We start from the raw sequence: 27,182 nt of genomic DNA, 5'->3' as shown, positions 1-27,182 counted from the left end.
CAAAGGGCTACATTAATTCTGTACTATGGCTGAGATTTTAATTGCACTCAAGTTAGGAAATTCTGAGTTAATGTTCCCCTGGCATCTCCCATTCAGCCTCTTAGAACAGATGTATTGTGATATGAAGAGGATTTCAATATGTTTTCACATGCTGTACATACAGGGATGCCTTTGCAACCCAGGGGAGGCAGGCATGGCAACAATGGGGAGTCGACCTCACATAGAGTGTGCACAGAAGCCCATGACTGTCTGTCAAGGCTCTTCACTTGACAAGGTGGCTTTGGCCAACCACTCACAGCAGCTGTGGCTCCCCTTACTCCCGAAGGGCAGATTGTACAGGGAGGTTCTCGAGGGGGTTCCCGTTTTGGTCGGACATTGGGGGAAGCAACCACATTTAAAGTGTTCAGAACTTGAACTACTCAGGAATTAAGAAAAAAGTCTAAGTGCTACTAGTGTATTTCAGAGCACATACTTAGTATTTAAGAAAGGCTAATCAGCTCACAACATCGTCAGTTTCACTGAAGAACTGTTGTGATACATTGAAGTAAAAATGTATGGATGGATTTCACAATGGAACAGCAGAATTTTGACCCTTAGGAACTGCACTTGTCTATAAACTGGAGATAGCCCAAGGGCAAAGGAAATGTCATCAGCAAGGATGTTTCTGACAAGCCAGGCCAGCAGTGAAGACAAAGTGACAGCACAGTGGACGTGAGGACCAGCTCCCGTGGGACAAGCATGGTGTGGAAGATAGGGGAGGGGATGATTCTGTACTTAGTGCGTGACATTACAGTGTCACAAAAGACAGAGGTGAGCGCCCCAGGGAAGGAGGGTGAGGGTAAAATTGGCACTACACAAGAAAAGACACTGCCCTTCCTTTAGTCTTCAGTCTTTCCTTTAGCTTTATCATTCAGCTTGCTCTGTGCTCAGACCTGTGCACAACATGGGGGACTCAGGGGGACATTAAAATGTGCAGGATTCATGGGGAACACTAGAAACAGAGTCCTGTCCACTGTCCACTTCAGGGTTACAGCCTAGTTGAGCTGGTGTCTGCATAGGTGTGAGTTAAATTAATGCAGGGATTTTTTTTTTTTTTTTTGCTTTACTTTTAGTAGCTTAGGAAATACTGAGTGAGACAAGAAAGGGGTAGTTCACATTGAAGGAATGGATATTCAGAATGTTAAGTGTAGAAACAGGAACTTGTCTTATATATTTTATGAGAATGTTTTTATTATGTATGTATGCCCCTGTGAAATCTTTTTAATTAAAATTTGCAAGGCTAATAAGAGGTGATATATGAGAAAGAACTTCAAGTTCTTAGGAAAATAGGCAGTACATAAATCTTTGGGGAAGAAAATAAATCCCAAACCCTCTTAGAAAAGTCAGCAAAGGAACCAGTCATAGAACTGAGACCTTCTGCCTCCCTGTGTGGGTCTTTATGCCAGACTTAGAACTATATATGTGTGTGTGTTTAAGCTTAGCTTCACCAGCCTATGCTTCAGTGGTTTCAGATCAACAGTAGAGTGAACTGTCACCACCAGAAGAGGCTGGTTTCTTAACCACCATCTCCAGAACCATCTTCCTTTTGTTTTGTTTTTTAATCTGATGGCTTTTCTGCAGACCTCGAAATGATTGACAGATGACTTCTGCATTGTAAGGCACATCTTCCAAATAAAGGGCTCATGAGAAGCTGGCTAAAGGTTGAGAAGAACATCTAAACATAACTGCACAGTTCTTTCTAAGATGCAGGAGTAGTACTAGACCCCAGACCCTGAAACATTGTTTTGTGCATAGAGCAGCCTTAACCATCTATTTCTGCAGGATAGAGAAGGTATAGAAGATTTCAGCAGATGGAGAAAACCCTGATCATGCCAGGTAATATGTAAGACTTAGCTAGGAAGAGACTGCCTTCATTGTTATGGAAGACTAACAAATAGGCCTCCAGAGTTGTTCAATTGGTTTGGTTTTGATGTTTTGCTTTTCCAAGACAGGGTATGGCTATGTAGCGTTAGCTGGGCCAGAACTGTGGGATTCTCCTGCCTCCTCTTTGAGTGCAGGGATTACAGGCATATATACCATAACCAGCTAACTTGTTGGGTTTTTTTTCTTTTTTCTTTTTTCTTTTTTTTTGGAGGGAGTGGAGGTGGATTTTTTTTTTATTATTCCCAACTCATACCTGGGCCTTTATGTAGGATGGATGGATGAATTATTTTGTTTTGTTTTTTTCTTTTCTATAAAGTACACTGATTTATAAGAAAAGTAGATTTTCTTGAAGCAAGATGTTTGCAGAGGCTTATAGAAAACAACTCTCTTTTAAAGGAATGATTGCTTCCTTAAAAGTGCTAATTTCCAAGTGAAATTTATGCCTCCTCGCAGAGTCAGTGAGGAGTACCCCAGGCAGCTGGAGGAAGACAATTCATTACCAGTTAGTGCACACACTCCGTGAAGGACATTAATTCACCAAATGAAAACCTAATCGAGTGTTTAGCTGGCCCTTTATCACTGGTGGCGGTCTGTACCAGCTCTGTCCTTGGTGTTTACTGAGCTGATGGGACTGTGGGTAGGCCTGCTTATCACATCTCATCTCAAATGAGTTTGCATCACTTTCCAAGCTTCACTCCAGACCTGCAATCCAGGGGTGCCAAGGAAGCCATGAAGTGACTGGGCCCATTTCTAATTTTCTACTCTTTCTTCTTTACCTCTTGATAACTCATCTTAGCCAGACCTCTCTAGCTCCCCACATTTGCACCTTATAGTAGCCATATGCAAGCTAGTCCCTAGAGCTGCTAATTAGAAAGCTAGCTCTTCTCTTCCCATAGTACAAGTGATAAACCTGAAAACTTGAGTGATGCCTGTGTCTTGACAGTCATGGCACTAGAAATGAGAGCTTGCCTGGCTTGACTCTCCTCCTTCTCCTGTTCTGTACTTCCCACTGTCTCTGCATTCCTCACTGTGGACATTTGGTCTATCCACTGTGCTATGGTTTCTATTTCTGAGGTGATATCATTGTTGCTTCCCAGAGATGAATACATTTGGAAACATAATGTAGTAGTCTGTATTTTAGAGGGATGCTGTCTACATTGTTATATTTAAATAAGCACCTCTCAGATAAACACTTAAAATGTAAAAACTTGAAGATGCTCTCTGTCTACTTAGTTTTTTGTTTTGTTTTGGTTTTTTTTTTTTTTTTTGATTCTGTGTTGTAAGTTGTTTGAGTTGCAGATAATGAGGGAAGTGCTAAATTGATCTTACTTGGAGGAATTTTGCTTTCCTCTTTTTGCCTTTTGCTTGACTTGCCTGTTTTGCTTTTCTGGCTATACCAGTTGTTTCTATGCCCATCTCTATAGTAGGCATCATAGCTGAACAAAGAAATGGACATATAGTCACTTAGCTTACAAATCACAATGGTCACATGCACAGATAAGGACTCACAACTCATGTGTTCCCTGGAACTTTCCCAGTAGAAGTTAACCTTCGTTGGTGAAGCACTACCTTATGGAGCCATCAGGGAAGCTATTCTTTCCATTGATATTTGTGTATTAATTCATTATAACAGCAATACCAACTATGGGCGAAGATGTAGACCCAGGAGCAAACAAGACCCGATCTCTACTTGTAGGGGCTAGTAAGTCATGAAAAGACGGATGTGAGTGTCGTTATATTATAGTGAATTGCCAAATACGGAGGGAGCACATGGTATGATGGAAATGTGTGAAGTACAGATCTTTAGGGAAAGGTACATACCAGGCAAGCCTTTCTGAAGAAGGTGACCTCTGATTTGGGTCTTGAAGTATAAATAGTAATTAGCCAAGTAAAGAATTAATAGCAAAATTATAGAAAGCAGAAATCAAGTAAAATTAAGAAAAGGCTATGAAGAAAATAATGTGTTCAGAGTATTTCATGTATTTGTATAGGGAACTAACAAACAGTGGCTCTCCAGAGGTGAGCAAAGGACAATGGCAGGCTAGTGAAGGCTTAAAACACTAGAGAAATGTAACCCAGTAGGGGTTCAGAAGGATTTTACTAGTAAGACTAATAGAGAATGAATTGCAGAGGGATAATTTTTGAAACAAAGAGCTAGAACTAATGCATTCGTGCAGAAAATAGTATCTCTGCTTTGTGCTACTAAACCAATACAATTAGCCCTCCATTTCCTTGCATATCAACCCATCCCAGATCAAAAACATTCAAGAAAAAAACACAGCTTCACTGAATATGTGCAGACACTTTCATTGCCATTATTTGCTTAAAAATAAGGTATATCAACTATTTGCAGATGACTTACATTGTATCGAGCATTATAAATCATCTAGAAATGATGTGAACTATATGGGAGGCTGTGGATAAGCCCAGCATAAAAAGAACACCATTTTATATAACGGACTAGAACACCCACTGGTTTTGGTGTTGGTGGAAGAGGTCCATGGAGTGAATCCCTAGATACTGAGGAATAATTCTAATTCATGATGAGAATTGAGAGATTCTACATCAAATCTGAAGCATAAACTACTGAGTAATATTAGAACAAGAGATATAGTTCACTGATAAGGGGCCTTACCTAGCATGCTTGAGCCCTGGTTCAGTCACCAGCATTGAGAATAAAAGAGAATGGGGCCCAGATCTAAACACAGATTGTATCTATGTTTTCTATAAATCATACACACATAGCTTGAAGGCAATATTTTATAACACTTTCAGGGCACCCTGAGTTGTTACTGCAGTTATTAGGAAAGGTGTAGAATTGTCTATAATTTCAGATTTCAAACATTCCAATTAGAAATGATCAAACTGTTAAAGCAAATACAGTATGATAGAGAGTATTCTAACATATACACATCTGCACACATAAATATACACTATACGTTTATCTTCATAAAAACTCCTTACATGGATTCCACAGTTATCACTGATCTGGAGGAAGCAAAGGTTTATTTGGCTTACATATCATGGTCACAGTCCATTGTTGTGGGAGTCAGGGGAGGAACTCAAGCAGAAACAGGCAGGAACGTGGAAGAGTGCTACTTTCAGGTTTGCCCGCTATCCCTTGTTCAGCTTTCTGTCTTTCTTTTGTCTTGTTTTTAACTTTTATTGATTCTTCGTGGATTTCACATCGTGAATTCCGATCCCACTCATCTCCCTGTCCCCTCAGGTCCTCCTTCTGCCCTTGCAACCTCCCCCATAAACAAAACCAAATTTAAAAGAAAAACCAAACCCAAACAAAACAACAAATAGAATCTTATCATGGAAATTGTGGTGTGGTCCATTGAGATACACAGTTTACCTTTGCCTCCAAGTGTTCATTGCCAGTCTGGCTCAAGGCCTCTGTTTCTGCTACTCTACCAATAATAGGCTCTCACTGGGGCTCCTCCTGGGTAGCCTGTTGTTGTCCTGTGTCATGGAGATCCTGCTGTTTTGGATCCATAGGTTCATCTCCTAGTTATCATTGTTTTCAACTACAGGGGAAGTGTGGCCCTGAGGAGTGAGATTAAGTTATCTCACACATAGCCATTGAAATATTGAGCTACTAGCAGAATTCGATCCTATTCCTTATTCCCCCAGCTGTATGTTAAATAACACACTACTTGGGTGTCATCCAGAGAAAACTTTGATGTGAACAAATAGAAAATTTTGACTAAAATCCAAGAGAAAAGATGTGTCCCCACAGATGAGTGCAGAGCATGCACACAAAATGTGCTGTGAGCCATCAGTACAATGGCAGGGAAGCAAAAGCTCGAAGTAACCCAACAGTCATCTAACCTGCTGAAGACAGGAAGGCGTAGTGTGCGGCTGCCTTCACACACAAAGCAGGAGATGGAGAGGCCGCCAGCATGCAGTGTAATAGACAGCAAAACCACTTCTCTTTTGTTCTGTCTGCTACAGAAAAGGGAGTGTTCATAGGATGAAAGACCAGGACAGGTCGTGGCAAGAAACATTTCTAAGGGATGTATTTGATGGAACCTAGCTACTTTAAAATTGACCTCAAATGGATTTAAGAGGTTTAAGGAAATTCACTAAAGTTGAAAAATGTAGATTATGTAAAAATATAGCACAGTATTAGATGATAGCAGATATCCTTGTTCTCAGCACAATGAAAGAACTCTGAAAACTATAAACTCCACTGAGCACAATTAGACAGTGATCCCTGAAGCCAGTGTGGTTTCAAGGTGCAGAATCGCTGCTGATGGTAACCAGAGCCAGCCTGGTTCACAAAAAGCAAAGTGTCATAGGTGCCCAAGGCCACTGAAAGAGACCACCTAGGACTTACAGTAACAGGGACAGAATCCAGCCACGTATTTTTCAGTTCAGCTTGTATGTCCTTTACAAATATCAACTCATTCTTTCTCTGAAAATGAAAATCTACTTAGTCACCCAGCAAAGGAAGCTATGAGAATTTGAATACAGGTTGAGCATCACTAATCTAACACCCCTAAAAAGCCATAGTGATAGACAGCCTGATAGGCAAGCAGTTCCAGAATTTGGAGCATTTCAGATTTTCAGAAGGCTGTCCAGCTAGTGAAAGAAGCAAATGTTCCAGAAACTCTACAGATCTGAATTAAAACACTTTTGGTCCCAGGTGTCTTGGAAGGGATACTGAACCAGTACTCACTGTTAAAGGTGAGTATTCGGATGAATGGGCACCACTAAGCCTGTCTGCTTCAGTAAGTCATTCATTCTTAATGCTGAGTGTTTAAACCAGTTGCTACACGGATGGTGTGTAAGCCATGGACCCTAGAAGTTGCATCATCTCTTGTGTCCTCAAGGTCAAGCAGTTTGCCTGGAAGATGCATTCAGTAGTGCAGGAAAACCTTTACAGAGCCTCTGCAAGCAGGTCCACGAAGGTGACCTTGAAATATGCTTAATTGAGAATTGGCATATAACACTCAATATTTGTAGGGTACCATGTGACACTTTAACACATGTATACAAGCATATAATCTAGTCAGGGTAGTGTGTTTCACCTCCTTTATTTCTATTTGGTACTTCGCTCTGGCCTCTTCCAGATCTTCATAAAATACATAATAGGCTGTCATGAACTATAGTCACTTCCCTGTGGCATGAGCACTAGATGCCTTTGTTCAGCCTCCCTCTGGCCCCTCAGCCCCCATCCCACTCTCTAATAACTACTATTTAATGTTCAGGCTGGCCTTTTAAGTTCCCATATATGAGAGAAAACATGTGGCCTTTCTGTGTCTGGCTTATTTCACTTATCTTTCAGTTCCATCCATTTTGCTGCAGAGAACAGGATGTCCTTCCTTATGACTGAGCAGACCCTGAGTGGGTAGGGAGAGAGAGAGAGAGACAGAGAAGGAGGACATGCCTTAACCCATTCAGGCAGTATGTTGCTTCCTCAAAAAACTGAAAATATATCTCTCATTGATTTGATTCAGATACCTCATTTCTGGGCACATATCCAAAGGCAAGGAAGTCAGCATATTAAGCTGCACCTGTACACATCCGTGCTGATGGCAGCAATATTCATAGTCGAGATGGAGTATCAACCTAGCTATCTGTTTTCTACATCTTCAACTCAGTGTATATTTAGAAATAGTAGAGAAACTTTGGGCACAATCTTCTAGAAAACAGACATGTCTGTGTATATACTTTTCTGAAGGGAAGGCTGAATCTTTTTTGCTAAGAAATGCTACAAAGCGTTATTGAGAATAAGAGTAACTCATAATTTGTGAGTGTTAAATACAGAAAAGAGTAAGAAAAACAGTGTAGAAAAGGGAGATTATGCAACTAAAATAATGAAGGAAAAGAAGAAAACAGGCTCCTTATTTCTGGCACATATTATTTATGTTCTGCTCTTCTCAGCCTATGACACTTGAGTCTAATTTCACTGTTCATCCCTCCACCCCTCACCCCCAACTACCCCCCACCCCTTCTTTGGCTGACACTGTGGGAAGCACAGTAGAGACCTGCTTGCTTGTCCCAACGTCTTCTTTTTCAAGGGCCATGGCTTGGACATCCTTGATTGCTTTGTTTGTTAGCAGCAGCATTCTCCTTCCAGATCTCACCAGGATTAACCAGTCTAAGTGCTTCTTCCCTGGTGAAGGTGAGGAGCCCTGGGCTGTAGGGATAGAGAACCCTGGAGCACACCTTCAGGAAACCTAGCCTAGGGCTTACAGCATTCCATAAAGGGGGAGGGAGGCCAAAGTTTTTTGGTTTTTATCTTTTGGTTTTTGTTTTTCCTTAAACTTACCATGTAGCCAAAGGCAACTTTAACTTCTGATCCTCCTGCCTCGTTGTGCCAAGTGCCACCATGCCTGCTGTATGTGGTACTGCAGCACGTCAACCCTATGACTGCGAGTGCTCAGCAAGCACTTTACTTTCATTCCCAACTGAAAAGTTCTTAGTGACCCTTCAGCCCTCTCTTTCCTGTTCCAAATCTTGCCACAGTTCACAAATATCTCACAAGTAGAAGGTTATCTTCATTCATCAAGGCACAGTGAAAAATATGAAAAGCAGTTTAGCTATTTCAAGCAAGAAAAAATTAGATGTTTTAAAATTGCTGAGAGAGCTTAGAAAACAGTTGGAAGGAAGCAAAAGCTGGGAAAGTAGATGTCATCTTTCAGGAAATCAGGAAATGTAACCCAGGGTTCCGCCTACCTAGAGCTAGGAAGCAGCTGTTTGTAGTGGGAGCTGCTGCAGGCCTCTTCCCTGCCAGCTGCCAAAGTGTCTCTTGTTAGCTCTGCAAGAGGAGAATGATGCTTCTTTCCTTTTCTTGATGCCCTACACACCTTTGGGGAACAGTTTCAGTGGCAGGACCCAAATCCCAAACCCTACTGGCAAGAGGTTGGAAAATGTCCCTCTGCTTCCAGAAAAGGCGCTGGGGAGGAGGCCATGTTGTCAGCATACAAATGTGCGAGGGTGTTTCCCCACTTCACTGTCTGCAGTACATTTAGTCTAGGGTAATATGGGAACCATGCTCCCAACAAAGCAAATAAAATAGCCAGACTTGGAGCTGAGGCAGTGAGTGACTCAGTGAGTAAAGTACCTGCCACACAAGCATGGGGACCTGAATTTAGGTTCCCCAGCATTCACATAAAAATAAACAAATAAACAAAGCTGGGTACGAGCATGACTTTGCATGCCATAACTGTAGTGTTTGGGAGAGGAGGAGCATTAGAGGCAAGTGGATCCCTAGAGCTCTCCATCTAACCAGGCTAGCCAAATAATGAGTGTCAGGTTCAGTGAAAGACCTTGCTCTTCTGCCCAGATCAGGAACCCCAAAGAGACCACCGGAGACCCAAGATGTCCAGAATGCAATAACAAGGTTTATTTGACTCGGCGCACGAGACTCAGCACACTGCTTAGTTCAAGCTAGCAGGGAACTCTCGTCCACCACACCCGACGCCTCAAGGCAGGGAGGAGAGTTCCTCTTTCTTGTGGAAGTTAGTTTTTATAGACAAACACCACAAAATTCCTTGGGGGGGAAGGGGGTTAGTACCGGCCCATCCTTGATTGGTCCAGTTTTTTCCAGGCCTGGACTTTGCCTTATTCTAGCTTATCTATTTGCCCTGTCAGGAGTTTTGCAACTATCTCCAGGGTCTGGTCATGTTATCTCTGGAGAGGGGCATCTCATGGTTGATTAACTACCAGACATGGTCACTACCAGACATCCTGACTTTGTTCTTTTGAAAACACCTGACTTCACCCTCTCCAGAAAGGGGGAACTGACTCAATCCTGTTTATTTTAAGATATCTCTTCCCTCAGCTCTTTTGGGTTCCTGGGGGAACTGTGTCTGGGCCTTCGGTGGGGGTCTTCCACTTACCTCAAGAGTTAAGGTGAAAATGATCAAAAGAGACATTTGACATTGACCTTTGGCCTCTGTGTGCATGCATGTGCATACATACACACCCACATACACACACACAAAGACTCCCCAGTAACTCCATGCAGCTTCTTTTTAACTTTAGTAGAAGACATGGCTTATCATTGTCTGTATATGCATATTAGATAATTTACAACCCAATTTCTGTCTCTGCAGTTGAAAATAACACAGTTTCTGTTATCTCATGGTTAAAATTGCACAGGTGTCAATAATGACTATTTAGATTCCTATGCAGTACTCCTTTACCTGTACCACAGAGTCTCACCCATGGTATGCTTTTCTCCATCTCATTGTGACTTTGGCAGAAGAGCAGTAACTGTGTTCATGCAATAAATGCTGGTTCAGAATATAAATATGCCCATGACCTGCTGGGTCCTACTTGAATAAGGCTGAATTCTTAAAAGATTGCTTGTTTGTTTTCAAATGCAGACATTCTTGTCTTTAGGAGGATAACCCTGAGGGAAGGTAGCTTCACAATAAAATGAGAAGCAGGTCATCTCAGATCTCCGCCTGGGATGCTGTCAGATGTCATCCCTCGCCTCCCCACAAACCATGCACCTCATGTTTGCTGCACGTTCCTTCTCTCCTCCTCACTTGGCAGTTCCAGGGATGTTGCCCTCCCCTTCTTATTAGATAGACAGATGATTCACCTCTGCCACTGTTGGTCCCCTTCTCCCTGTATCACTCTTCTCATGGTTTTGTCACTAAGTTCAAAAAGTCGTGATTGTATACAGTACAGATGTCTTAAGCTACCACTGTATCCCTTTTTTCTGACCACCACCCCGTGAACAAATAAGCCCCCAGTCTGCAGAGTTTTTAATAGAGATGAATCTGGAATCTCAGTCTCCTGGGGTGCCTAGCAGGAGGTTTAACAGCACCACCTTACATTTACTGAGCACGTACTAATGCACTTGTCCTTGTTGTAAGGCTGCTGTGTTTTTAAATTTCACTGAATCTTTATAATGACTGAAAAAAATCATCACCCTGTTCACAAGTGTCGCTGCTTTGTCCGACTTTAACCACTGCCTTCTGGGCCACTCCAGAAGATATGGTGACTATTCTTCCCTGACCCCCACTGCCAGAAAAAAAGTTGGTTCATAACTAAATACAAGAACATTCACATATGTGGAGCACAGTAGTGCACGACTTTAATCTCAGCACTCGGGAAACAGAGGCAGGAGGGTCTTTGTCAATTTAAGATCAGCCTGGGCCTACATAGTGAATTCTTGGATAGCCAGGGCTACCTAAAGAAACCCTGTCTCAAAAAAAGAAAATAAAAGGAAGGAAGGAACAAAGGAAAAGAAAAACCACTCATATATGGTTTGAGAAAATTAGTTAGATTTTGAGAGTGTATCTTTTTTTTAAGATTTATTTATTTTTAACAGATCGTGATGGCATACACCTTTAATCCCAGCTCTTGGGAGACAGAGGCAAGATCTCTGATTTTGAGGTCAGCATGGTCTACAGAGTTCCAGGACAGCCAGGGATATACAGAGAAACCCTATCTCAAAAAAAGGGGGGGGATGTATTTTATGTGTATGAATGTTTTGCCTGCACGTATGTTTTTGTACCACTTGCATGCCTAGTGCCTGAGGCCAAAGGAGGGATCCAAAAATCGTTGTGAGCCACCATGTGGATGCTGGGAATTGAACCTTGGTCCTCTTGAAGAGCAACCACTTAACCACTGATCCTTCTCCCCAGTCCCTTGAGGATATCTTTTTTTTTTATTTTTTATTTTTATTTTATTTTATTTATTTATTTATTTTTTTTTTGGTTTTTCGAGACAGGGTTTCTCTGTGTAGCTTTGCGCCTTTCCTGGAACTCTCTTTGGAGACCAGGCTGGCCTCGAACTCACAGAGATCCTCCTGCCTCTGCCTCCCGAGTGCTGGGATTAAAGGCGTGCGCCACCACTGCCCGGCCTAAGAATATCTTATAATTATATGAACCAGCTGATTAAACAACTCATCTTCATGAAGAATTTAAACACAGATTGGTAATATTTTAGTTTTTTAAGAAAGTTGATTGTGGAGACATATACATGAACTGTGAATTTTTCTATGAATGATATGGAAATGAATACATGAACAATCTTCATTTGTTACTAATGTATAAAGACAGAAGCATGGTCATATATTATTAACTTTCAGAAGGCATTAGCACATTTGACACATGAGAGATTGAAGGGAAGTATACAGCTGTAATCTTTACCACGTGCTAGACCACTAATGAGAACACTTGTTCTCACTGAAGAAAAATAGTAGCAAGATTAATGCCTGTGAGTTCTACCCTGTGTATGAAGGTTAATTCTCTCTGCATTACTGACCCCAAGATGCTTCAGAGGAGCCCCTGCCAGTACATAGCTAAGTCACAGTGATGTCATGTGTCTCTGTCTTCCATAAACCAGGTATCTGCTTGTTTTCCTGATGTTGGGAAGGGATCTGAGGACCAGGCTTGTGGCTGGCTGTTCCCTGAAATCAGTTATTCTCAGGTTTTAGCATGAAAAGTAAAGCTGGCCAAGTGGTCCAATGTATATATGACTCCAGAGGATGTCTTTCCATCTACTGTATCTTCATTAGGTAAATAATAATATTACTGACAGGAATACTAACTACCATGACTAAGCACCATGTAGCCAACACTGTTCTAGTCTTTTATGAATTTTCTTAGTTAATCACCAGAATTCTGTGAGGATGATTTTCTTACAGGTGAAGAACCTATTATGGCATTATAACTGAAATGCTCAAGAGTGAAGAAAATCGTCTCTTAATCTGTTATGGAGAAAGTAATCCAAATAATAAATGAGACAGTGAGAATTTGAACTCAGGTCTTTGTGAGGACATCCTCTTATTCAATGTACTTGATACTTTCTTGTTCTAGGAACTATGGTATTTACTGAGGACACCAGGATAAAAATGAGATTGTTCCTGCTGCCAATCAAGAAACTAATGATTATTTCCTATTTCAGGCCCAATTTATGAGTGATGGCTGCCTGGAAGTAAACGAATGGAAAGGGGCAACTGTAAAGCATTCAGTTGAGCAGGATCCATGATGGGCTATCAGGCTGTTTACTTCATTTTGTCCCTATTTATGGGACTTGCCATCTGGTCTGTGTATTGGGGAAACACACTTACTGTTGTTTTCTGTTTCACCATTTGCAAATGAGCCTAATGTTCTAATTTTCACAGTGAATTAATCATGCCCTAAGGCTCTTTGGAAGATTTTCAGGTGATAAGCTGTAAGAATCTGGTTGGATCCTTTGATCTACAACATGTCCTGCCTGCAAGTATGCTAGTGCAATGGTGGCACAACCCTTGTGGGAGTAACCAACCAACTCCACTAGATGGAACCCTACCTGACACTGCGTGGGTGACCAAGACCCTGTGTAAAATCAAGTACTATTGTCCTTAAAAATAAATAAATACATTTTTAAGTAGCAATAAAATGACTCCTAGTGACATTGTGATATACTCATAAATCATAAATACTCCCACATCAGAGGAAAATAAATACAGAGACCCATAGCCAGATATTATTCAGAGAATGAGAGACTTTGGAACACCACCCTAAATGGGATGTCTCAGTCAAATCCCTCTCCTCCGGGCTCAGGTAACTCTGGACGAGGAGGCAGAAAGAATGTAAGAGCCAGGGATAGAACACACCAAGAAAACAAGGCCTTCTAAACACAGTAGGACTGACATACATATAAATTTAAAGAGACTAAGCATGCACAGGGCCTGCATGGGTCTGTACCATTTGGGGTCATGGGGTCCTAGGGCTGAAAGAAGTGGACACATGCCCACAACTGTAACCCAGAAGGTTTCTCCAATTGATAACCACTTGAAAATGCAAATTCAGTTTTCTCACTGGGGAAACAAACTACTTTCAAGGGTAGGCTTATTGCCCAGCAGGAGATGACCAACAGAAAATAAAGTCAACATCATTATTGGAGGTTCCTTATTTCATAATATTGTTTCAGGCCTTTTTGTTTGTTTTGTTTTTCATTTTTATTATATATATTTTTTTCTCATACAAACAGGTCCTTTGCATATATATTATGCTTTCAATGTTTTTGTGACATTCCTGAGTGTGTGAACAAGTGGGTCTCTGAATTTATATCTGTTTTATTTGCATTTTCTTGGTTTTCTGTTTATTTGTTTTGTCCTAGTCTGGTATATTAGTTTTTGTTTTATCTTACTATATTTTATTATCTCTAGAAGCCTGTTTTTTAATGAGAGACAGAAAGGGAGTAGATCTGGATGGGAGAGACAGTGGAGAGGAACTGGGAGGAATAGAGGGAGAGGAAACCATAATTAAGATATATTATGTAAAAATGAAGCTATATTCAATAAAAGGTGAAAAGTAGGATCATTCCAATATAGAGGAAAGTCCATGTGATAATAACATAGGGAAAATTACACTGTAATAAGTTGGTGAGCCCCTTGTCCCCCTAGTATGTCAGTGCCATGCTTTGGTTGACAAGATATCCCCAGCAGTAGCCTGAGTAAATGTTGATTGATATATGGTTGCTGGTTTCACATAAAATAATGTTCAAAGTGTTGGTTCCTACATAGAGTTTTCTTGTTAAAGGCAGAAAGCAACAGCTTTCATTTCAACCTTATGTTTTATCCCTATGTTTAAAGGACATTTCTCCTGATTGGGTTTTGTCAACTTGACACAAACCTAGACATATCAGAGAAGAGGGGATGTTAATTGAGAAAATGGCTTCATCATCTTGCCCTGTGAGCAAGTTGTGGGGCATTTTCTTATTTAGTGATTAACATATGCAGGCCCAGCCTGTTGTGGATGGTGCCAACCCTGGGTAAGTGACCCCATGATGTATAAGAAAGCAGGCTGAACGAGCCATGAGGAGTAAGCCAATAAGCAGCACTCCTCTGTGGCTGCTGCTTTAGTTCCTGCTTCCAGGTTCCTCAGTGATAGAATGTGACTTGAGAGCTGTAAGCTGAAACAAACCCTTTCATTCCCCCTACCAGGAATCCTGTTTGAACAAAGATACATTTTTCTCTCTGCCATTTAATATTTTTTGCCTCAAAAATTATAACTTAAACCTGTCTCTTTTTCACCTAACACTTTGGGATGCTCTGCGATTTGGATTTTATGCAGTCATGGACTTAATGCAGCTCCGCAGCTGTGCATTCAGCAGGACCAGAGGTGTTCCATAGACACCTCCGCCATTTCTCTTTCATATCTGCAGAAGCTAAATTGGCCACACCACATGCCTTTTTAGTAGATGATGAGGTTTTCTTGGTTTCTTTTTTCTTTTTTTTTTTTTCATCCAAACCTCCAGGAAAATTATTTAGAATAAAAGGAGAAAAAAATCAATCTTAATGTTTCACCCAGGGCTGAAAGAGGCTGAGGTCTGTACTGTCAATCACATGCTATAAACATCATGTGTCCACACTGGTTTGCACTATATGTAGACAAGACCCTGAAGCTAACTGCTCCAAGGACCTAGAGCTTGCTCAGACTTGTAACCATCAAGCAGTATTTTATAAGTACTGAATACAACAGCCTCTCTACAGAACCCTGCTGTGTGCAGTGTGTACTCTTAAGTTGACCTCTTATCCCATAGTATCCTAAGGGAACAACAGTCCATTTTTAAGTTGGTTCTTATTTTTGTTATATTCTTTAGAAAGCCTCACATGAGTCCCCTTTGTTCTTTCTGTGTGAAGTAATTTTTCATTCAGATGCTCATACTCCTGGAACTTCAGTTTCTTCCCTGAAACAGAATGATGAGCCAGACTAATGAACTGTTAGGAAGACATGAAGTTAAAACCATTGTAAAGATACAGCTTTTTTAATGGATATAAAACTCTTTGGTTTGTCCTTAATTTGAAGGTTAAATTCAGCAAGTATTATTGGCAATCTGCTGGATGTAAACAGGAGCTATATATTGTGAATCATGCCAAGAAGAATGGGTTAATGTGTTTATTATCACATGTCTAAGCATTTCCTAGGGATTTTACAGGTGGATAAAGCACAAAATGAAATAGGCCAAGTACACAGTAGAGAGATAGGAATACTCTCCAGTGCACAACCCCTGGCTTTCTGCTAAGTACAGTGCTATATGCCACTTTCCTTCATGTGGTCCACACAGCAACTCTCAAAGGCCTGTCTGTAAGGAAAATAAAGCTTAGAATTTGTGGTGATTCATATTGTCGGTTTGTCAAAACCTGGAATCACCTGAGAAGTGGTCCCTAATAATGTCTGTGAGGGATTATCTTGATTACATTCATTGTGGTATGAAGACCCACTCACTGTGGGGAGTACCATAGCCTAAGCAGGGGTTCCTGACTGAATAAGAGTAGCAAAGGGGAACTGAACACTAGCCTGCCTGCATTAATCCATTGCTCTTTGCTCTTGCCTGTGGATGTGCTGTGCTTCAAGTGTTCCTGCTGCCTTGACTCCCCTGCAATGATAGGCTGTAACCTGGAATTGTGAGCCAAATATACCCCATGTCTCCTCTAAGTTGCCTTTCTCAGGGTATTTTATCATAAGAAGAGGAAACGAAACTAAGATTCAATTGTTAAGAAATCTGTTCTGGGGATAGAGATATGGCTTAGTGGTTAAGAGCACATGTTGTTACTGCAGAGGACCTGAGTTGAGTTCTGAGTACTCACATGGTGGTCAACAACCATCCATAACTCCAGTTTCAGAGGAGCCGATGCCCACTTCTGACCTCTACAGGAACACAGTGGTGCACATATATACATGAGGCAAAAGATTCATACACACAAAATATAATAAAAAGTGAGAGAATAAATTATATTACTTTAGCAAATAGTAGGAAAAGAATATGATATCAGATGAAAACTACCATCTATCCTTAAAACTATGAGTTTTTGTAAGAGATTGGAATTTTTGATCTTTGATGTTGGGCAGGGTTTATAATAATATCTCAAATAAATGTTTCAGACATCTGAAATGTTAAGCTTATGCTTAACATTAGTGAGTAGAACAGACATATGTTCATCACCAAAAAGATTTTGTCTATAAAATAATAAAAGTCTTCTCAAAAGAAACATTCCATGAAGCACTTAGAAGTCACCATGTCCTGGTCTATGATCCACAATAGTAAGAGATGTAAAGCTTGATCATTTAAACAGCAAATAGTACTGTAGGAAAGGAAGAAGATCTCTACCTCCTAAACCCACATAAAGCATTCCCTTAAGAGTCAGGGAGTGCCTGTCTGTAACATAAATAAATACATCATCAACTGAGTGACAGCATTATAGGACAGCAGAGAAAAATGTCCTAACTTCCCCCAGGCTCCCACATCTTTATTTCTTTTTTCCTACATGGTAATGAACTTCTACTTTTCTACACTCTAATTTTTATAGCAGTCTTTTTTAGACCAACAGCCCCAAAATCATGACACAGAGACTTATTATTAATTATGAAAGCTTAACCTATAGCTTAGGCTTATCCCACTAGCTCTCATAACTTAAATTAATCCATTTCTATTAATCTATGTGCTTCCACATGGCTTGTGGATTTTACCTGTACTTCTGTATGTCTTGCTTCCTCTGTGTCCAGCTGGCAACCCTGCCTTTCCTCTTCCCAGAGCTCACTCTGTCCAGAAGTCCTGCCTATATCCTCCTGCTTAGAAAGAACAAAATAAAGAAAATCATTAGTTAATTAAAGATAAATGAATTAAAATAGTGGCAGAACCTTAGGTCTATTGGGAAAGTATACCTAGATGTGGAAAAAAATATTTATCATTAAAAAAAAATCCTAAAGTTACTAAGATGGCTGGGTGATAGCTCAATCAGTAAAGTGCTTTTCTCACAAGCATGTAAGACAGAATTCAATCCCCAGAACCCATATAAAAATGTTGGACAATCCAGTTCTGCAGGGGAGGGACCAGGAGGGACCTGGAGCTCACTGGCCAAGCAGTCTAGCCTAATCAGTGAGCTCTAAGCCAAGGAGAGACGCCATGGGTAGACAGCATTCCTGAAGATGACACCCAGGGTTGTCCTCTGATCTCCATACATGCACACACATGTGCATAAAAAAATATTACCAAGAAATTTCCATTTAGGATAGAGTAAAATGTACCTTAAGAAAAGTTGAATTGGACAAAAGATACTTGATCCAGTGAAGATCACTTGCATATTTCAGATGCCAAGAAGCTTTGTAAAGAACTAGATCACTTAATAGTTATGAAATGTCTACAATGCCTAAAGCATTGGAGTGGAGGAAGATAAGCTTGAATGTGTTTGCAAGTATTCCAAGGGCATGGATAAAAAATATGTATAGTGGTGCAGAGATTATGAAGACATTTTAAAATATGCCATCAGTGCTGGGCTGACTAGTAGCGTATTCCATAGGCTTTTGAGGACAGGAGAGAAGCTAGATGGAGGGGCTGCTGTCACTACCCCACTGACTCTGTAAGCTTCATGACTTATTAATTTGACACACCTTGTCCTCATTCCTATTTTTATTTTTTTCTAAAGTGTTCAGCCAGATAACACCATCAAAGGATCTCAAAATTATTTACAAGGCCTAATAACATATTACTTTCAGAGCAAGAAAGATGTAATTACCACAATTTTCTAAATAGGAAAACTGAAGATTGAAAATGAAGTAATTTGATCTCAGGTGAGAGCAGAGATCATTACGTGGTGGCTGTCATCTCTATACACACAAGAATAGGATTCAGAAATAATTACTCTACCAAAATTTGATCTCCTAAAATGTTCCCAATGAGAAGTCTCCTGACATCATGCTTCAGTGTTTTTCTCTAGCCTCTAAAAGATTTGAATTTCCAGGGTTAACCTTTCTTTTCCTGCCATGATAACTATCTCTCCTTTTTCAATTTATCACTTTGCTGACAGCTGATAGCAGCCTAAGCTAATATTGTAACAATTTTAGATAATATTGCAGATGTACAAGGACATCCTCATATGAATCAATTAAAGAAGTCACAGTAAGTTGCCATTGAAAGTGTAGCAGCTGCATCCTTGAAAACAGATGCTCTTCTGGGTGTGAATAAGTCCAATTTTGACTAATTTTAAGACCTAAACAGATTTCAGTCTGGTTAATATTGGGCTGTGGAGCCACTTGAGACATCCTAATGCCCTCGACTGATTGCTTATCCATGACAGTTAGTGGGCTGGCTTTCCTTGAGAGATACTGGGTATTTGACAAGCTAAGGATGTTATATCAATAGAAAAAAGGGGCCCAAATCTCTGTTTTAGCAAGATGGACTGACTAGTTCTAAAAATAAAATGGCTTCAAGACGACACTGCCTATAGGGATAGTTCATGAGCTGTAGGAATTAACTAGAATTGAATTAAACTTTCTGTAAGATTCCTGAACGGCCCAGAAAAGCAGCTATAACAAATGACTTCCCCATCCCCACTCTCTCCCTATATTGTTGTACCCAGGACACTAAGGAGAAGACGGGGTGGTCTGTGTCAGCTGTTCTTTCTTTTTCTGGTCTTCATAATTGGTTATTGTGTGCATTCTTTGTTGTGTTGTGCCAGTCAGTTAAAATCGATAGCTCAGTTTAACTAAAAGGACACTGTTGAATTATAGAATGCCTCCAGTTATTCTTCTGACTTCAGGTATGGAAAATGTATGCTTCTTGCCCAGAAGGAATTAGTGATGTGGTTGAGAGACAAAATAAATAGACAATCAGAGAATGGGGTGTGGTTACTGCTGGACTAGAGTTGGATGGAGAAAAATGCAGACAAGTCACTGGCACTGCCCTCAGGTGAATGAGAAATTTTGAAAAGAGTATAAAAGCTATCACAACTATTGAATAATAGAACCTTATGATAGAATTAAGAGATTTAAAGTGTGGCAGTCAAAAGGTAAGGTTTGGGGAAGGGATGGATTGAAGAAGAGAAAATGGTATGTGTTTAAGAAAAACTGGAATATTTTGCCAGATAAATTATAGAGAGCTGGGGGTACAGCACAGTGGTGGAACATGTGCCTGGATGAAAAGCTCTAGGCCTGATCCCCAGCACTAAAAAGACAGCAGCCGTGAAAAGCTTGGCTAAGGAACCTGGTCTTGGTCACACAAGCACTAGAAAATGCAATGAAATTAGCATCATTATACTTACATTTGGAGTAATTATCTCTTAATTACTTCATGTTTTGTTAGATTTGAAAGGTCAAGCATGAGGCAGACCTCAGTTAGAAGATCCATGGAAAAGAGAAGTCTAAACCAAAGGAAGAGGCAATTGATGTAGAAAAGAGGAAAATGAATATTGGGAAAATATTTGCTAACTAGAATAAGCAAAAATTGGTCTTTAGTGGAAAAGAAAAAGTCAAAGATAATATAGTTTATATTTCACTGGTAAGAAGGCAATTTAAATAAATTTTCCAAGGAACAATAATGTATTTAGTTTTGAGATGCCTGTGGAATGTACACAAGTAGAGAGGTTTTTATAACGAGTTAAATGAAGTTTTTAAAGCCATGAATTTATGAATTCATAAATACTAGGAGTGTTGAAAATGCTGAGCTCATCCACACTTGGCCCCCAGACAAGCCTAGCAGTTGTAGGTAGGATAAAGGAAGAGGATGCAGCGATGGGAGTACCAGAGAGGCTGAAGAGTGTTCAGGGGAACATGATGTGATATCAGCCAAAGCAGATGTAATTTCAAGAAGTAAATGGCCAGTGATGCTCTCTGTAGCAAAAAGCTCAGATGGCATTAGCATCAAAAAGCATCCCATGAATTTGGAAATTTGAATTTCATAGAAGTGATATCAGAATAATTTTTAATAAAGTAGTGAAAGTAGAAATCCAATTGTGGCGCACTGAAGAGTTAATAGGAGGCAGGACTGTAGAGAAAACAGCTGTTGAAAGTTCTCTCACACATTCAGCAAGCAGCTGAGATCTTACGAGAGAAGAAGTAAGAGCTGGAGGAGAGCAGCTTGAGTGTGGAAGTTACTGAGAAAGGGGCAGCTGGCTAGCAAAAGGACTGAGAAGTGGTATGGCAGGCATTTTTTATTTTAAAAAAATTATACAATATATTTTGATCATGGTTTCCCTCTTTTCTAACTCCTCCCAGATGGTCCCCACCTCCCTACCCATGCAACTTTATGCTCTCTCTCTGAGTGCTCCAAAGTCACTCACTCTTCTGAACATTGTCCAATCATGGGTGTCTGTGTTAGTGTCCATCTACAGCAAGGAGAAGCTTTTCTATTGCAGGCTGAGTGAGGCACTGGTCTGTGGGTATAGCAATATGTCATTAAAAGTCATTTTATTTTTTATTTTATTTTACAGAATAATAGCATTAGGTTTTCTTCTGTACCCATGACCTATCTAGTCTCAGGTCCTTGGCCACTTTAGCAGTGTCGGGTACACAGGTATGAATTCCATCTCATAGAGGAAGCCTTAAATCCAATCAAAAAGTGGTTGGTTTCTGCTATAATGTTTGTGTTGGCAGCCAGCTGACTGTTATAGGTTGCTGGATTTGTAATATTAATGATTACCTTTCTCCTCCAGGAACATGCAGAATACCTTCCAGCACCATGAACACTAGTCTGTAGGGGGTGAGGCTTCTAGTTGGGCACCACTCTCAATAGGGCCTTACCGTCAGCTTGTGGAAAGCTTTTGAGATTAGAATCAAGAACTTCCTGTTGGCAATGCTCTGCTCTTCAGGTCTTCTTTTGTTTTCGTGTCAGTGGGTAAAACTGGCCCAAGGCTAGAGGGAGCCTGAGGCAGTTAGAACAGAAGAAGAAGACTGAAGGGAATTGCAGTTGCTGGAGAAAGGGTGACTCGGGTCTAGCTCTGCATCCATGCTGCCGCCCGCCTTCAAAGGGGCAAGTGGAGGGATTCCCGAGTTGAAGCCCAGTGGCAGCTCTACTGCAGACAAGCCAGCTAGGCAGGGCTGAAAGAAGAAAAGCGTGGGAGCTGGTCAGGATGTTAGGACTTACCATTTCTGAAGCTGGGCACTAGACCCTACTCACCATCGAGCTGTTATTCTGTTCATTTCCAGGTTCTGAGAGGGTATTTGTTTTCCTGATGGGGCACAAAGTTTGAGGTCAGTGCCCGTGCTGGCCAGTAGTTAAACAGTAATACCACACCTGCCTGATTCTTGTCCTTCCCTTCCCAAATCAGGAAAAGGAACCCCAGGGCTTCAAATAGTGTGCATTCATATGCTAGAGTGAAGATGGGATGAAATTGTCCTGTCCATTGTCTCAACAAAAAAGGTTCATCGTCCTCCTGTTAGACCAATGGATTTAATAGAGAAAGCCCCAGTAACCTCAGCATGAGGGTGAGCTAGAAATCTTAAAAGATATATGAGAACTGAATGGTATTGTAAAATAAAATAAAAGAAAAAAAAGATATATGCTTATATTTAGTGGTCACATTATGGATGTCAGATATCAACCTTCCCCAGGGCTAGAACAGCTGCTCAGTGTGCATGTCTTACAGAGGTGATCAATTACTAACATTTTAAAAGTTCAGTACCCATGGGGCTGTGGCAGAGTGAAGAGCAGCCTCTAAGACAGATATAGAATCACTTAGTCTCTAGAAGGGTGTGTGCAGAGGTGTGTGTGGTGTGTGTGTATGTGTGTTTAGGTGGTGTGAGGTGAGTGGGGGGGGATAAATATGGTGTGTGCGTGGGGGCATGTTGTGTGAGAGTCTGTGGTGTGGTATTTTGTATGGTGTGTGTGTGTGTGTGTGTGTGTGTTTTACGGGTGTGGTCGTGGGTGTGTCCAGTAATCTCATTTCTTAACTATAAACAGAATCTATCAACACTGTCACTTGACATTTATAAGAGCCCGTTAATTGTTCTGTACTGTCTTTGCCATGCTCAGCATTCCTTCGCTCGATATATTCCTTCTTATTTAGGAAAGCTTCATAAACTTCAGGAAGCTCTCAGGAATTTACAAGCCAGCACTTCAGGGAAGCTCTAGACATAAGTTATCATGTTACTTTAATATCATGCCATAGCTTTGCTGTACTTACAGTCAGACACAATGCATAGCTTTCCATTATTCCACACTGCTCCTACCATGGCCATGGCAAGCTTTACTTGGCAGCTGAACCTTATATTCTATTTTGGGTTTTGGTTTTGTTATATTTATTTTTGTTTTTGATGGTTTTGGAGTGGTCAGTTTTCACATGGTGAAGTTATTTGTATAATAAAAAGGGAAATTTCTAGCTTTTTAATGGGTTTTACCCAAAATATTTTTGATAGTATTTGATCAGTTATAGTGTTTGGGAGCTTGAGACCATGAGTACAATGTCAAAGTAATCTCTGCCTCTTCTCATGGATGTGTACAGACAATTCTGTGGACCAGAGTTTATGTCACATACAAAATGAATTCAGAGCCTTAAAAGCCCTAAAGTGCTTTGGAATATTATAATAATGTTACTTAAAGTTGCTTTCATCTAGCCTGCCACATGGAATGGTATGATGGCAGTGATGTTGCCTTGCCAGAAAACAACACGAATAACATTAACATTTGAGAGGAAATGCAGTGTTTTACATCCACTCTCCAGATCAAGTTTGTGAACAGCTATTCAGGGGTTATTAGAATTTTAAATCTCCATGATTGTATTCTCATCCTTACAGGTCAGTTCCCTTGAATAACATTCACTTGTTTATACTCAAGGGATGCTGTTTTAATTTCTTAGGGTACAGATCCAAAAGAAACTTTAGCCTTAAAAGTCACACGCCTGGATCACATGTCTGACCTTCACTTGGGCTTGATAGTACAGGAAAAGACATATTCATAATAGACACTACTTGGGCAGGTGGTGACTCCTACCCTTTAAAGTGAGTTAGCGATGTCTCAGTGCTGTGGCGGGCTCCAAGCCCATAGATCCCTTCTGCAGGGAAAAGGCTTCTCTGCCAAAGAAGCAAAGCTGTACAGATGACTGGGAAGTGAACTCTGATATAGATGGGATTGTTTCTGGCTGTAATTATTAAGATCTAAATATGTGTCGCATATTTACCATTATGTGACACCGTTTACACAAAAGACTAAGGCAGAAATATTTGAAGAGATTGGCTCTTGCTATGAACTAGAGACAGGACAAAGTACAGCAGCTGAGAGTTCAGAGCTAAAAGAAGACTTGACTAGTGTGGCCAAATTATTGTTGATGATCTCCAAGAAACTATGAGAAGCTTAAGTAAACAAAAACTCCCACTTCAGCTGGTCAATATTTTCCTAGGGAATCTATTTGTCAATATTTTATTTAATATTCATATATGCATATAGTTTTCTGGATCAAATGTATTCTCCAACTCTTCCCTTATCCTCACCACCACTTTCCCTCCCAACTTCATGTGCACTCCTCTTTCTAAGTTTTTTAATACTCTCAGTCCACTTACTACTGCCTGATGTGCTAGGTGTAGGTCCATCTGCAGGAGGATTAGTAGCTGCTCAGAGCCCACATACCCAAAGACAACTGGCTTCCCTCCCCCAACACCCATCAGATGCCAACAGCTCTTCAGCTAGAGGTGGAACTTCATGAGCACCTCCCCCATCCAGTCTAGAACTTTGGCTGGCTTGAGCCTGGACATGACTTGTGCATACAGTCCTAGCCACTGTGTGCAGCTGTGATGCTATGTACAGCAAACATTGTTCCACTGCAGACATCTACTCTCTCTGACTCATACAATCCTTCCATGCCTTCTTCCTCAGTGATCCTCAAACCTTTATAGGAAATGATGAGATATAGATGTCCCATTTAGGCACTGCTTGGGCAGTTGTTGACTCCCTGTTTCTAGAGTTAGTGGTGTCTCAGTAGATCCTGTGGCAGGCCCCAAGTCCAGGAATCCTGATTCCAGAAGACCCAAGTTCTCTGGCAGAGGGAAGGATTTTCAGACAGAGAAGCAATACTGAGAACTCCACAGACTATACATGTTGACCAGTTGTGGGTCTTTGTATTAATTGCCATCTACTGCAAAAGGAAGCTTCTATGATGAGGGTTGAGCAAGGAATCGGTCTTTGGGAATAAAGATGAAAACTTAGGGACATATATTACTATGATGATTTAGCAGAATAATAGTAGTAGGGTCTCTCTTCTTAAACCTATGACTTGGCCAGTCAAAGATATTTTTTTTTTTTTTTTGCTCAGTTAATGGTAGGTATTAGGAATGAGGTCCATCTTGTAGCATGGGCTTTAAGTCCAAGCAGAAAGTAGTTGGTTATCCCCTTGATATTCCTACCACTATTACACTGTTCCATATATCTTGCCAGACCAATCATTATTATAGCATATAAGGTTCACTGGGTGAGACCATTGATGACTTTTCTCATTTCACAGCATGCATAGAACCTTCAACTTGAACTCTAGCCAGTAGGGATGAAACTCCCAGGCCATTATCAGCTTGATTTTTCCCTGTCCTATAACTCAGATATATGGTGTCTTCAGCAGTAGGGTCTTATCATCAAGTAACCAAGAGCAATGACAATAGCTTATAATGTTTGGGAACATGTATAAGACTCTATTCACCAACAAATCAAAAAGAGATAATTCCTTGCACGGGGCTTTTTATTTTATAACCTATATTGTCTGAAGGAAGCATTGACCCCTTGTTATAGTCTTATCTCCATTTAAACTTTGTGGGGTGTGTGTGTGTGTGTGTGTGTGTGTGTGTGTGTGTGTGTGTGTAAGCATCTATATTGGTAGGTTTCCATATGCTGTTTTCAAAGGACTTTACTGTTATCCTTCCCCGTGCTCGCTTCTCTACCCTCACCTTTTACCCTAGCCCTTCCTGTTCTACCATTCCTCTTCCCACCTTTGTATCACTCCCATTCTATCCCCCTTTCTTTTAAATCCCCTTATGGCCTCTTGGTAGTTTCCTAACTTGTATGGGCTATCCAGTTTAAGCATACATACCTAAAGATTCAAAGCTAATACCTGCATTTGAGCAGGAATGTGGCATTTGCCTTTCGGGGTCTGGGTTTCCTCACTCAGAGTGATTATTTCCAACTCTGTTCATTTACCTGTTAATTTCATAATCTATCTATCCGTTGATAGACATCAGGTTGATTCTATTTCCTTAATTTTGCAAATACAGCAGCAATGAATATGGATGCACATGTATCTCTGTAGTAAGATATGAAGTCCTTTGGAAAGTTAGAGAAAGTAGCTATACCGGTATCCTAAAAAGCCCTGCTAGGGCCTGTCATTGCTCATAAGTTACATGTGAACTAAAGAGGCGGCATACAGCCCACCACCACCTCCCTCTATCTCATCCCCCAGATGTTAAGCTTTAGTCCAAGTGTCACAGCCTCTAGAATAACCCAAGTGATCCCTCCTGGTAGACATGTTAGTCTGTAATATTTATTCTGAGACTTTCAGGAGGGATCTAGAACAGACAGAATACTTTGTCAATAGAGTTTGAGAATTAGGATACGATTTAGTCCAGTCATTTGAAGAATGATTAAAGAATGGGGGAAATTTAGCCTGAGAAAGGAAAGACTTCATTGAAGCCAAAAGAGGTATCTTCCGTCCTTAGTTCTGACATGTCTGATAATGACTACAGAGCTAAGTAGATTGGTGCCAGTGAAATTCTGGAAGTTAATGAAGACAGATCTAGGGGTTTTGTCAGCTCAGGTATTTCGGATGTGGAATCAGCTGGCTCAGAGATGCTGATACTGCCTTCACAAGCATTGCTGTGAGTGTACAGCCAGAAGCTGGACAGCAACTTGAAAATGTACAGGAAATACAATGACAGGCCACATATTCAGGCCACACAAGTCTAAAGCTGCTTCTATTTCAGTAACTTGATTGAGGCAAGTGACTGTTTAAGGAAGAACACCATAGGACGGGTGAGCTGCCTCTGTAGGTAGAAGTACTTACTATGCAGGCCTGAAAACCTCAGTTTGATCCCCAAAACCCCTGATGAAAGAAGAGAATGAACTCGCCAAAGTTTGCCTCTGGCCACCACACACTGTGACACACAGGCACATGCATCCATACTCACACACAGCATGCATACACAACAATAAAAAGTAAAATAAATTTTAAAGTAAAACCAGAGTCTCATGTATCTTAGACTTCTAATGCTGCCAAAGTAGTAAAAACAGCAAGATGAATAAATAATATACATTATGGGGAACCTGTAGGTATCTAATAAATGATTGCTTTTTCTCTCTCCTCTTTTTCCAGTGTTGTCTCCTGCTCAAGAGAGCCATGGGAACATGGACCTTCCACCAGTATCTGAACAGATCATGCAGACACTGAGTGAACTTGCAAAGTCCTTCCAGGACATGGCTGACCGCTGCCTGCTCGTCTTGCATCTGGAAGTGAGGTACGACCCAGTTAAGCACAGGACAGTGCAATGTCGGGACCCCTGTGACATAAGTCAGGTGCCGTCATGGAGTGCCACCATAATTTTCAGTTTTTA

General features: G+C 40.7%; 1 protein-coding gene across 1 annotated transcript in view; it reads left to right on the top strand.

Annotated features, from left to right (window-relative positions):
- Exoc4 (exocyst complex component 4) overlaps positions 1 to 27,182 on the top strand; it is a 754,883-nt gene that overhangs the window by 660,965 nt on the left and 66,736 nt on the right. The window contains exon 15 of the mRNA XM_028866155.2: positions 26,945 to 27,086. Coding sequence (XP_028721988.1) covers positions 26,945 to 27,086 — 142 coding nt within the window. The remainder of the gene's footprint in view (positions 1 to 26,944; positions 27,087 to 27,182) is intronic.

The sequence above is a fragment of the Peromyscus leucopus genome, chromosome 3, assembly GCF_004664715.2.
Source record: "Peromyscus leucopus breed LL Stock chromosome 3, UCI_PerLeu_2.1, whole genome shotgun sequence".
Classification (NCBI taxonomy): domain Eukaryota; kingdom Metazoa; phylum Chordata; class Mammalia; order Rodentia; family Cricetidae; genus Peromyscus; species Peromyscus leucopus.
The sequence above is the reverse complement of the archived record's forward strand: the minus strand, read 5'-3'. Positions and strand labels throughout refer to the sequence as shown.